Genomic DNA, 12,659 nt, shown 5'->3' on the forward strand with positions numbered 1-12,659 from the left:
ACGAATAAAGAATTCTCATTAATACCAAAATCTTCCCTTATTTGATTAAAGGATAAAAATTGACCTTCTTTAAAACAATCTCCCAAGTTTTTTTATACCTTTAGATTTCCAATGTAATAAACATTGATTATACATTGAAAAAGGAATAAGTTGGTTTATTATATAACGGTGTTAAAGTCAATAATTTACCCTTAGAACCTATCATTCTATTTTTCTTCATCCATAACTTCATTAAATTTTTAGTATAGGCACATTATATTGTTGTAATAAATTTAAATTCGACCGAAACTAAAATTGATGTATTTCAAATTCAGAAATATTTGCCATCTCAATTTTAGCCCAACTAGGGGGGCGTTCCAAATCCATTAATGAACTAATAAATTTAAATTGAGCTGCCTCATAATAATTTTGAAAATGTGGTAAGCGTAATCCCCCTAATGCATATTTCCAGGTTAGCTTATTCAAAGCTACTCTCGGAAATTTACCCTTCCATAAAAATTCCCTAACCATTTTATTTAAATCTCAAAAAAAATTCTTATTAAGTAAACACGGAATTGACTGAAACAAATATTGTATACGTGGAAAGATATTCATTTTGATTGTATTTATTCTTCCAATTAAATTTATAGGAAGATCCTTCCACTTAATCAAATCAGCTTTGATCTTTTTCATTAACGGTACATAATTTAATTTATATAAAGATTGATAATCAACATCCACATTTATACCCAAATATTTAATTCAATCAGTCCACTTCAAATTAATAATATTCTTATAAACTGAATAATCTCCTTCACCTATCGGTAAAATTTCACTTTTTTCCCAGTTAACTTTATATCCAAACAAAGATCCATATTGTGTTAAACATTCCTTCAAGTGTAAAAGTGACTGAGCTGGGTTTGTTAAATACACCAGTACATCATCAGTGAATAAATTAATTTTATACTCCTCATCTAAATCTCTCATACCTTGTATCTGTGTATTTTGTTGTATCAACTATGCTAAAGGTTCAATCACTAACGCAAACAAAGCTGGAGACAAAGGACCACCTTGACGAGTTGAACGAGTTAATTTAAAAGGTTCTGAGATTTGACCATTTGTCAATACCCTGGCTATTGGTTTATTGTATAAAGCTTTAATCCAACCAATAAAAGTAGGACCAAACTTCAATTTCTCTAAGACTTTAAATAAAAAGTTCCACTCAACTCTGTCAAAAGCCTTTTCTGCATTAAGAGATATCGCCATTGGATGGTCAGGGCACTGTCAATATTTATTAATCAAACTAATCACTCGAAGAATATTATCTGAAGCATATCTATTCTTTATGAAACCTGTTTGATCAACATGTATCAACTGAGGTAAAAATTTAGCCAATCGATTCACGAATACTTTAGCTATTATTTTATAGTATACATTCAACAAAGAAATTGGTCTATATGAAGACACCTTTAAAGGATCTCTATCCTTCTTAGGAATTACAGTGATTAAGGCACTAGAGCTTGATTCAGGTAAATCATAATGTTCATTAATCTGTCATAACACATCTCCAAACACTGTAGATAAATCATCATAAAATACCTTATAAAATTCAACCGAAAACCCATCATCACCAGGTGATTTTCCATTCAGCATTTCTAACATAGCCGATTTAATTTCTAAATCAGTAAAAGGAGCCTCCAGATCCAATATGTCTTCTTCTCCTAGTTCTGGTAATTTCAACACCGATAAAAAAGAGTCAATCGATCCGCTCTCCTGTTTTTCCTCAAAGTATATAATTTCTTATAAAATGAATAAAACTCATCATTAATCTCACGAGGTTTGTAAGTAATAGTCAAATTTCATCTAGCTGCATTAATAACCCTTGATACCTGTTCTTTCTTTAACTGTTATGCAAGTACCTTATGCACTTTCCCACCCCATTCATAATACTGTTGTTTAGATCTATTAATCAAGCATTCAAATTGATAAGATTGCAACGCATTGTATTTCAATTTCAATCTAGACAACTCTATCTTCTGATTTTCTGTCACATTTCTCTGAAATTCCTTTTCTAATACATCAATCTGTTTCTCTAATTCAAGGCTCTTGGTCAGATAATTCTTTTTAACCTTAGAAGTATAACTAATTATTTTACCTCTCAAGTAAGCTTTCATAGCATCCCACAATATAAATTTACTCTGAATGGAGTTAACATTTTCTTCCAAAAAGAGATTAATTTGTTTTTTAAAAAATTCAATAAATTCTGCTTTTTTAAACAACATCGTATTGAATCTCCAACGAGAAGCTGCACGAACTTTTTCAGAACTCTCATAAGTAAAATACAACAAAGAATGATCTGAAATTACCCAACTTTTATATTCTGCTTGCAATATTTTCTCCTGTAAATGTGCCGATACTAAAAAAAATCAATTCTAGAAAAAGATTCATGTCTAAATGAATAAAAAGAGAAATCCTTCTCTGTTGGTCAAGATGTCGCCAAATGTCCACTAAATTAAAATCTTTCATAAAGCTCGAATTTGAATTGCCTTTTTAGATTTTTTAACATTTTTTGGTGATTTATCTAATAAAGGTTCCAAACACAGTTAAAATCTCCTCCAACCAGAGCATTTTCATTAGCTTGCCCCAAAAGCAGAAATGCATCCAAAATAAATGCTTCATCATCCACATTCAGTGAATAAATGTTAAGTCCAAAATTCATTAAAAATCTTACAATTCAACTTAAGAAGACATCCTGCATTAATTTCCATTGATTGTAATTCAAAAGATAAATTTTTATGTATCAAAATTGCTACTCCTTTAGCTTTGGAGTTAAATGAAGAAGAAAAAACATGTCCAACCCAGTCCCTCTTCAATTTCATACTTTCTTTTTCATTCAAATGTGTCTCCTGTAAAAAAGCAATATCAATCTTCATCTTTTTAATGTAAGCCAAAACTCACTTACGCTTGATCGGGTTGTTTAATCCCTGAACATTAAAAGTAGCAAATTTCAAATTTGACCTATCTAATACAATTGCTAAATACCAAAAATAATCACAAAATTAATAATAACAAAGAAAAGAAAATATTTTTTTTATATAGAACCCTCAAATTAAAATATATAGGCCCTCCAAATAAAAATAATATTCGTTAATAAGAAAGAAAAAAAAACCTACCAAAAGGTAGTAACTCCCTAAAAAAACTGGGTGTGGAATACTTTAATTTCTCATCCATCTCATAGGTTTTAAATTTAATTGCACACATGAAAAGTCACAACTAGAGTAAATAATAGAGAACCAGCAGGTGTACTGTACTTGGATTTCAAAAGGTTCCAAAAGATAGGTCTCAAGCATTGGACATATTGGTTTGGATGAGGATGGACTAAAAGGCAGGAACCAGCTCATGGGGGCTATTTCTGATTAGCAAACTGTCTTTAGTCGGGTACTATAGATATCAGTGCTGGGACCACAATTGTGTCCAATGAGTCTGAGAAATGAAACGAACAGTAGCCAAATTTATAAGGGACACGAAAATAGTAAGAAGATGAGCATACAAAGAACTTAAAGAGATAGAGATATGTGAATTGAATGGGTAAAAAGTTGGTAGGTGGAGCATAATGTGGGGAAAATGTGGGGTTTTTTTTTAAGAATGTGAGAACAGCTTCTCACTTAATTGGGGATAAACTGCAGAAAGTTACATCACAAAGCAATTTCGGAGGTCCTTGTGCCCAAACTCATTCAGCGTGTAATAGGGAAGAGAATTGCCCTCATTTCACTAAGGTTGGAAATTAAAAGTCTTACTACAGCTGTGTAATGCAATAACAAGATCACAATGAGACTGTGAACAATTCTGGGCCCCCAACTTGCCAAACGATATTTCATTGGAGGTGGTTAAGAAAACTATTGACGGGCGTGGAAGGATTATCCTACAAATAAAGGTTAAACAAATTGGGGCGCTGCCCATTGGAGTTTAGAAAAATGAAGGCAATCTTATTGAAATACAATATTCTTAGGGTAAATGCCGAGAGGATGTTTCCTTTTATGGGAGTGTCCATTCAGGGGGTATGGTCTCAGAAAAGGGATGCCCCATTTAAAACTGAAATGAGGAAGAATTTCTCCTCTGAGAATGGTCTTTAGAATTACTTTCTATATAGAACTGCAGATCGAACAAACCCCTGTATATATTAAACATACTTTTTTCTGAATCCTACTGCTCCTTCATCACAAAGACATTTTTAATATTGTCCCTGGGAAGTACTTTAGAACATCTTGCTGTATTAATGTGTTAACATAAATGTTTCTTTTTTGGTGATGAAATTTTAAAGGTACTACAAAAGATCAATTGTTGTAGCAGTCTTCAGCAAAGCAGATAAGGAGCATAATCTAAAACAGGATTCTAAATTTTCAAAAAATTTGCATGAACCATCCTTGTTGAGCATGGGCCTATTCTGTCTATTGTGAGGGACAGGAGGGTTAGAAAGTCTATTTGGTTGTTTCATGAGTATCTACTCTGTATTTTCATTAAATGTATGCTCTTTAGGCAGGCAATGAAAAAATATACAGGGACCACAAGTTGTGGAGGGTTTTGATATTTTCTTATTACACGGATTATATGTTAATAACTAGATAAGTAATAAAACCAAATCAAGGACATTCCTAGATTTCCTTTGCTAGGATATTAGACATCATGTTAATCTTCAACATATATCAGCCTTTGAAGATGCTATGACAAAATGCTCTTATAGTGCCAGCGACCTGGGTTCAAATCTGGCCCTCTCCGTAAAGAGTTTGTATATACGCTCCATGTCTGTACGGGTTTTGTCCCACCTTTCAAAAACGTCTGGGGATTGTAGGCTAATTGGTGTATTTGGGCAGCATGGGTTAGTGGCCAGAAGGGTCTGTTACTGTGCTGTAGGTCTAAAGTTAAACAAAATTCTAGGCCAATGCCCACATGAATAACTTTGCCATAGACAAGCCTCAAGGTGTCAGCATGTGCTACCTGATATATCTTACTTCTCTTTATTGTATCATTTAGGTTCCTTCCTCCCCCCATACCATGGGCTTTTTTTTTACACCCAACCCTACATTCAATTTACTATTTGCCTTGTGGTGTACCTCTTGTATTTCCTACTTACTTTGACCTTCTTCGATTATGCTTTCTGAGCTCACCTCTCTAAAATTAATATGTCTCAAGCACAAAATCATTAGTTGTAAAGTGGACTGCAGGGTAGGTAGTGAAGGAAGCAGGCTTAGAAGCATTCAAGAACCAAATTACTTGCACCATTTGAATGGCAGAGTTTGGTCAAAGCAGCTAGGATATACTCAACAAATTTCCTCATTCACATTTGTTATATTGATTCAAATGCTAAGGAATAATGAAAGTATACTAGTCAGGGAGGAGAGGGAGGCTCAGAGTGTTAACAGAGACCATTTTATTCATACCTAAAACAATTGTGTTCATCAATATGCCAGACACTGAAGTGCCAAGAACAAACTGCAAAGCAATGAAGAAGCTGATGTTTGGTGCAAATGCTGCTCCGACTCCACTGATAAGCTGAAGTAGCAGTGAGACCAAGATAGTTCTTTGTCGACCAAATCTACAGGGGAAAATAAGCAAGTTATTGAAGGTAAGCAGGAAATACTCAGCAGGTCAGGCAGCATCAGCAGAGAGAGAAAAACTGTGTTGATGGTTCAGGTCAACAACCTCCCCCACCCCCCAACTTCAGAGCCTGAAATATTGATTCGGTATCAATCTCTGAAGATGCCAAACCCACAGAGTATCTTTTAACATTTATATTTCAGATTTCCAAAAGGTCAACGATTTTCATGTATTTTCCACTGGTCATCATGAAACAAAGTTCCATTTTCTCAACCTGATCTGCCAGGTTCATAAGAACATAAGGACATAGGAGCAAGAGTTGGACATCTGGCCCATCATTTGCTTCGCCACTTAATAAGATTATGGCAAGTCTGACCTTGGATTCACTTACCCGTCTTTTCCACAAAACACGTCATTCTAGTACTTTGCAAAAATCTACCTGACTATGTTTTAAATATGTTCAGGGAGGTAGCCTCCATTGCTTCTCTGGGCATATAATTCCATTAATTCTTCTGGTAGTTTAAAAAAAAATAGATTATAGAATCTGCAGTCTCTTGTGTATCCACCTCAATGAGTTGTAGAATGTAATTGTTTCCTCAAGAAATGGCATGTTGGACTTCATTAATCAAAAGGTCATTTTGCAACTCTACAAATCTCTGGTGAGTCCACACTGAGAGTATTGTGTTCAGTTCTGGTCACCTCATTATAGGAAAGATGTGGAAGCTGTGGAAATGATGCAGAGGAGATTTACCAGGATGTTGCCCAGATTGGAAAATAAGTCTTATGAGGCAAGGTTAGCAGAGCTGCGACTTTTTCCTTTGGAGCAAAAAAAGGATGAGAGGAAACTTAGTAGACATCAAAAGGATTCTGAGGCATAGATAGGGTAGACAACCGACACCTTTTCCCAGGAACAGAGTAACAAACACGAGAGGATATTTGTACAAAGTGAAATGCTTAAAGGAGACATCAAGGGTGTTTTTCACACAGAGAGTTGTGGGGGCCTGGAATTCCTTGGTGGAGGCTGGAACATTAGGGGAATTTAAGAGACTCTTAGGCAGGCATGTGGATGGAATAAAAATAGACGGTTACAAGGTAGGAAGGGTTTAGTATTTTTTTGGTAAGAATATATAGGTCAGCACAACATCGAGGGCTGAAGGGCCTGTACTGTGCTGCATTGTTCTATATAGAGCCACGTGCAGTGGGTTTGCATTATAGAGTTCAGTTGGCGCATGCATGAGAGTTAAGGACACAAATTCAATATCGTTAGGGCACTTAATTCTCACGCAATCGCCGACTGAATTCCAATACATGAACCCACCGAGCATGTGCACAGGAACCAAGAGGCCGTACCCAGCCTACGGATCCTAGGAGGCTGACTAACGAGATAAGTACTTAATTCTGACATACATCCATTCCAATATACGACCAGTCATCCAGAGTGGAACACGGACGTATGTCATCCAGAGTGGAACACGGACGTATGTCAGGGATTACGTGTATACAGGAACAATGGAGGAATGGTGAGCCATAGCCACAGCACTTCAGGAACCTGGTGGGAGATTTTCAGCACTTCTTCCTTGTGTCTGCACCCTGGGCCGTGGAGGATTACTGTGGTCACCCAACTGGCCTGAGCAGCACAGCGACCTCTCCCTGCTCAGTGGGATGGGACTGGGGTATGGGGGCCGGGGCCAGTGGCCTCTTCCTGCCCAGTGGGACAGCAATGGGGCCAGAGACCTTTCCCTGCCTAGTGGGATGGGGGTTGGGTCCAGAAACCTCTCTCTGCCCGGTGGGATGAGGCTGGAAGATGGGGGGACAGGGCTGGCGGCCTCACACTGCCCAGCGGGATGTGGGACGACAACCTTTCCCTGCCCATTAGGATGGGGGAAATGTAACCTCTCCTTGCCCAGTGGGACAGGGAAATGGGGCCAGGAGATGTGACCTTTTCCTGCCCAGTGGGATGTGGCTGGGGGACACCGAACTGACGGGGCTGGGGAATGTGACTTCTCCCTGCCCAGTGGGTCAGGGGACGCAATCTCTCCCTGCTCAGCAGGACGGGGGACATGACCTCTCGCTCTCCAGCAAGACGGGGAAAACGCGACCTCTCCCTACCCAGATGGGGGACCGGCCCACCACTTTAACATTACGTTGAAATTAGTAGTGTTACAAGTACAGAGGACCCCAAAACCCTGCAGCAATAGATATGCACCACGGCAAAGGGTTACTTAAACAAAAGTTGCTTTAATTATCTTTGAACACAAAAATAAAATCAAACTTTAATTTATCTCTATTGACTCACTTAACCTACTTAACCTCTTTCTAATTCTAAGCGCAGGTGTGTGTAATGTATGTGTAAGTTCAGCAAAGTTCTTTGGTTCACAGTCCAATCTCACTGGTTGCAGGCAATTCTTGTACTGTGCACAGAAGTTAACATTAATAAAGTTCACCAGGCTTTGGTGATTAACAGGTAAATGGTTACCACTCAGAAGGGTTCTTGTTGATCTTCAGAGAGAAAGTTTTTCTTGTTTCAGGTCACCACAGAGTTCCTTTCTGTTTTTCCTTTTCCAAGGGAAACAGTGGACAGCCAGTCCTCTCCTTTGACCAGGCCATCTTTCAAAGCTTGCCAGCTTGTCTCTCTGGAACCGATACCTGTGTCTCTCCTCTCTTACTCTCATTCACTCCCTCCCTTCTCTAAGAGCAAAGCCTTTTTTTCTGCTCTTTGCCTGCAAAGATCACATGACATTCCAGACAGTAAGTTTTGTTTTCCAGATAAAGCTGCTACTGCTTGTTGTTACATTTGTTGCCTTTTTCAAACCATCCATCATGAATCTGAGCACTTTTGCAAAAGCTCTTTGTTGGGTGCTATTGGTAGCCCCAATAATGACGCAGACGGAAGACTGAGGGGAATGATAGGCATTATTGAGCTAGAGACTGCTGGGCCTTTATGGTCCGGGGTCACATGGGCAGGACTAAAGGAGGAGCTAAGGCAGGGAGACATCCGGAGGGCGGGCCAGCCAGTGCATATAATCATATCACCACATTCACCCCCTCTTTTTTAAAAAAATAACCCACCGGTAAACAACAAAACCCGGAAGCAATAACAGCAGCAATTTAACAAAGTAATATACAGCAGAATTTAATAATCAATATACAAAGTGGCAGGAGAAGCGGACGCCCCCACCAGCTAGAGGTTGAGCTGCACAGGCGGCCTCCTCTGTCTGCCGGACGGCTGGGGAACCGGCATGTCCGTACGGCGCTCCTCCGGAGAGGGGGCTGACAGGGGAGTGTCCGCTGCAGGAACTGTGGGGGTTGGGGTGCTGGTGGTGTACTCCTGGAGTGCTTGGGTGTCCACCGCAGCTGCATGAGGGGTAGAGGTCTGGACGTCCGGCTGCAGGACAGGCAGCTCAGACTCCAGGGCCGAGCTTGGATGTGGCATCGTTGGGTCCGCGGCGTGGTCAGCACTGTCAGGAAGAAGGCATTCCTATTTGTGGTCGGGAGGGGGCCCTTGAAATCGACACTGAGTCATTCAAAAGGGCGAGTGGCCTTGATGAGGTATGCCTTTTCTGGCCAGTAGAACTGAGGCTTACACTCGGTGCAGATTTGGCAGCGTCTGGTCATGGACTAGACATCCTCGATGGTCATGGATTGGACATCCTCGATCTATAAAGTGATATAACCTCATAACTCCAGGGTGGCACAGACTATTGTGCAAGACCTAGAGATGGTCGAGATGCGCACTGGCGTACCTCCCTCGGGATAGGGCATCCGGGGGATTGTTGAGCTTACCCAGCCGGTACAAAATGTCATAGTTGTAGGTGGATAACTCAATCCTCCACCTCAGAATCTTGTCATTCTTGATTTTACCCCATTGTTTGGCACTGAACATGGTCACTGCCCTCTGGTCAGTCAACAGGGTAAATCTCTTTTCGGCTAGGTAGTGTCGCCAGTGACGCACTGCCTCAACGATCGCTTGTGCCTCCTTCTTGATGGAGGAGTGCCAGAGTTCGAGACTGTGAAGGGTGCAGGAAAAAAATGCTACTGGCCTGCCTGCCTGGTTTAATGTGGCGGCCAGTGTGAAGTAGGAGGCATCGCTTTCTATCTAGAAGGGGATGGACTCATCAACGGCATGCATCGTGGCCTTAGCGACGTCTCCTAAAATTTGGTTGAAGGCAGCCTGGGCCTCCGCCGATAATGGAAAAGTGGTTGACCGAATTAGGGGATGGGCCTTATCGGTGTAGTTGGGCACCCACTGCGCACCTTTTTAGTGCCTTCAGGGTGTTTGGGACAGGGAGCTCCAAAAGTGGTTGCATGCGGTCAGATCAAGGGTAATGACACCATGTGCCACGACGCATCCAAGAAGGGCCAGGCGCTTCATGTTGAACATGCATTTGTCCTTGTTGTACGTCAAGTTGAGTAACTTCCGTACACAAGAACTTTGCGAGATTTGCGTCGTGGTCCTGCTGGTCATGGCCGCAGATGGTGACATTGTCGAAGTATGGGAACGTTGCCGTCAGCCTGTGTTCCTCCACCATCCGGTCCGTTACTCTCTGAAAATCAGAAACACCGTTAGTAACGCCGAAGGACACCCGCAGGAAATGGAAGAGTTTCCCGTCTGCTTCGAATCCAGTATAGATTCGATCGCTCAGATAGATGGGGAGTTGGTGGTAAGCCGACTTGAGGTCAATAGTTGAAAAAATTCTGTATTTGGTGACCTTATTGACCAAGTTGGCTCTATGGGGGAATGGGTACGCATCTAGCTGGGTGAAGTGGTTGATGGTTTGACTGTAATCAATTACCATCCAGGACTTGCCCGACCCTCTGACCACGAGGACCTGTGGTCTCCAGGAACTGGTGCTAGGGGCTATGATCCCCTCCACCAGAAGTCGCTGAACCTCAGCCCGGATAAATTGCATATCCTCCGAACTATAGCACCGACTTTTGGTGGCGATGGGTTTGCAATCTGGGGTGAAGTTCGTGAACAGCGACGGAGGGGGCACCCTTAAGGAAGTGAGACCGCAGGTTGGTGCTGGGTCTCAAGTGCCAATGCCGCTGGACGGTACCGGAGATTGAGTGCATGGGCCACAGGATGGTACTGGGGGCTGGTTATCCAGTCGGGGATGGACGTCCGAATGCTGTGGGCTGTGGACGGTCAACGGTGGTTGGAAGCCTCCGAACACCATCGTCATGCTCTTAAACTGACTCTGAAAGTCAGGGCCTAGGAGGATCGGCGCACAGAGGCAGGGCAAAATTAATAACGCAAAGTCGTTATAACATTCCGCCCCACCCCCTCACCATCAGTGACACTACACATTACCCCTGGATACTCGTCTGTTGATCCATTACTGCCACTGAAACCATCCCGGTCATTGGTCAGACTCGGATGGAGAGTCTCTGGACCACGTCGGTGTGTACGAAAAGTTCCGTACTGCCGCTATCAAAAAGACAATTTGTTTTATGCCCATTCACCTCGATCTACATCATTGAGTTCAAGATCGGGTGAGGACTGGCTTGATTCAGTGTCACTGAAGCGAGGACTGGCCTTTCTTCATCGTCGTCATTGGCGAGGAGGCCTGCCCAAGATGGTGACCTCCATGTTAACCATGCAGCGTCGGATGAAGGCGGCGGCGGAAGTGGAGTCGTGGTGGTTGGAAGTGACGTCACTGGAGTGGTAGGCTGAGGTGCCGAGGTTGGTAGCGCTGGCTGGTAATACAGCACTCCCCTCACCGCACACACGGTCAGCACCGGAAGCTCTTCAGGAACGCATGCTGCGTTGTTCACATGCAGTGATCAGGACCTGCTGACCTTTTGATAGTGGCCCTTCTTTCCACAGCCCAAGCACATTGCTCCTTTTGCAGGGCAGAGGCATCTCGTGTGCTTGCCGCAGAAGTTGCATCTTGACGATGCAGTTGGCGTGATTGCAGCCTCGGTCGGGTTGCTGATGCCTGATGCTGAGTCCCAGGCCGATGGCCTTCATGGTGGAATGAACACTTCTGCCCGCGATCGACACTGCGTGACGCTGGGCCGAGTCCAGAGTTCTGATCAAGTCGATAGCCTTTTTGAGAGGGAGCAGGTCCTCCTTGAGGAGACTTTGCCGGATGTAGTCCGACCTCAACCCCGACACTCAGGCATCTCTGATCAGCTCTTCCACGCACTGGATTAATGATATCATGCCCAGGCCCGTGGGATCCCCCAAACAGTCTTTTCCCAGTGTGACCAAGGACCAGATGAACTCTTCTGCGGACTCACCAGGCTGTTATTTCTGGGACGTCAGCAGGTAACGGGAGTAAACCATGTTCACTTTTGGCTTATACAGTACCCGCTGCTCAGCCATCACCTCAGTTTAGGTCGTGCTGCCTTGGATGGTCAGGTAGGCCTTCTGGCCGCCTCGTGCCTGAGGGATCTTGAGCTTCTTTTCGACTGAGTCGACTCCCTCCGCAGCGGCATCAAGGAAGTTGTTAAAGCACTGCTCGAAGAGTACCGATGCACTGGGACTTGGGGGTCTACTTCCAGCCATTCGGGGCGCAGCAATTTCTCCATAACCGGAGAGTTCCAAACTCTAGCTCAATTTGTTGGGCGATATTAGTAGCCCCAATAATGACGCAGACAGAAGACTGAGGGAAGCGATAGGCTTTATTGAGCTAGAGACTGCTGGCCAGGGTCCAGGCTCGGAAAATGAGTGGGAAGGAGAGGGGACTCGAACTTTATGGCCTGGGGTTACATGGGCAGGACTAAGGGAGGAGCTAAGGCAGGGAGACACCTGGAGGGTGGGTCAGCCAGTGCATACAATCATATCACCACATTCCTGGAAAGATTCTGTGTTTTAAAGTGTTTGTGTGTGACCTGCTCTAACAAACATTTCCCAATTTATTTCCCTAACATATCTTGGCTTGGCTTCGCGGACGAAGATTTACGGAGGGGTAAATGTCCACATCAGCTGCAGGCTCGTTTGTGGCTGACAAGTCCGATGCGGGACAGGCAGACACGGTTGCAGCGGTTGTAGGGGAAAATTGGTTGGTTGGGGTTGAGTGTTGGGTTTTTCCTCCTTTGCCTTTTGTCAGTGAGGTGGGCTCTGCGGTCTTCTTCAAAGG

At 42.8% G+C, this 12,659-nt stretch overlaps 1 protein-coding gene across 1 annotated transcript in view; it reads right to left on the reverse strand.

The window, feature by feature from the left end:
- Positions 1-12,659, reverse strand: part of slc22a13b (solute carrier family 22 member 13b) — a 47,761-nt gene that overhangs the window by 18,750 nt on the left and 16,352 nt on the right. Inside the window, exon 3 of the mRNA XM_069915446.1 lies at positions 5,418-5,572. Coding sequence (XP_069771547.1) covers positions 5,418-5,572 — 155 coding nt within the window. The remainder of the gene's footprint in view (positions 1-5,417; positions 5,573-12,659) is intronic.

The sequence above is a fragment of the Narcine bancroftii genome, chromosome 2 (assembly GCF_036971445.1).
Source record: "Narcine bancroftii isolate sNarBan1 chromosome 2, sNarBan1.hap1, whole genome shotgun sequence".
Taxonomy (NCBI): domain Eukaryota; kingdom Metazoa; phylum Chordata; class Chondrichthyes; order Torpediniformes; family Narcinidae; genus Narcine; species Narcine bancroftii.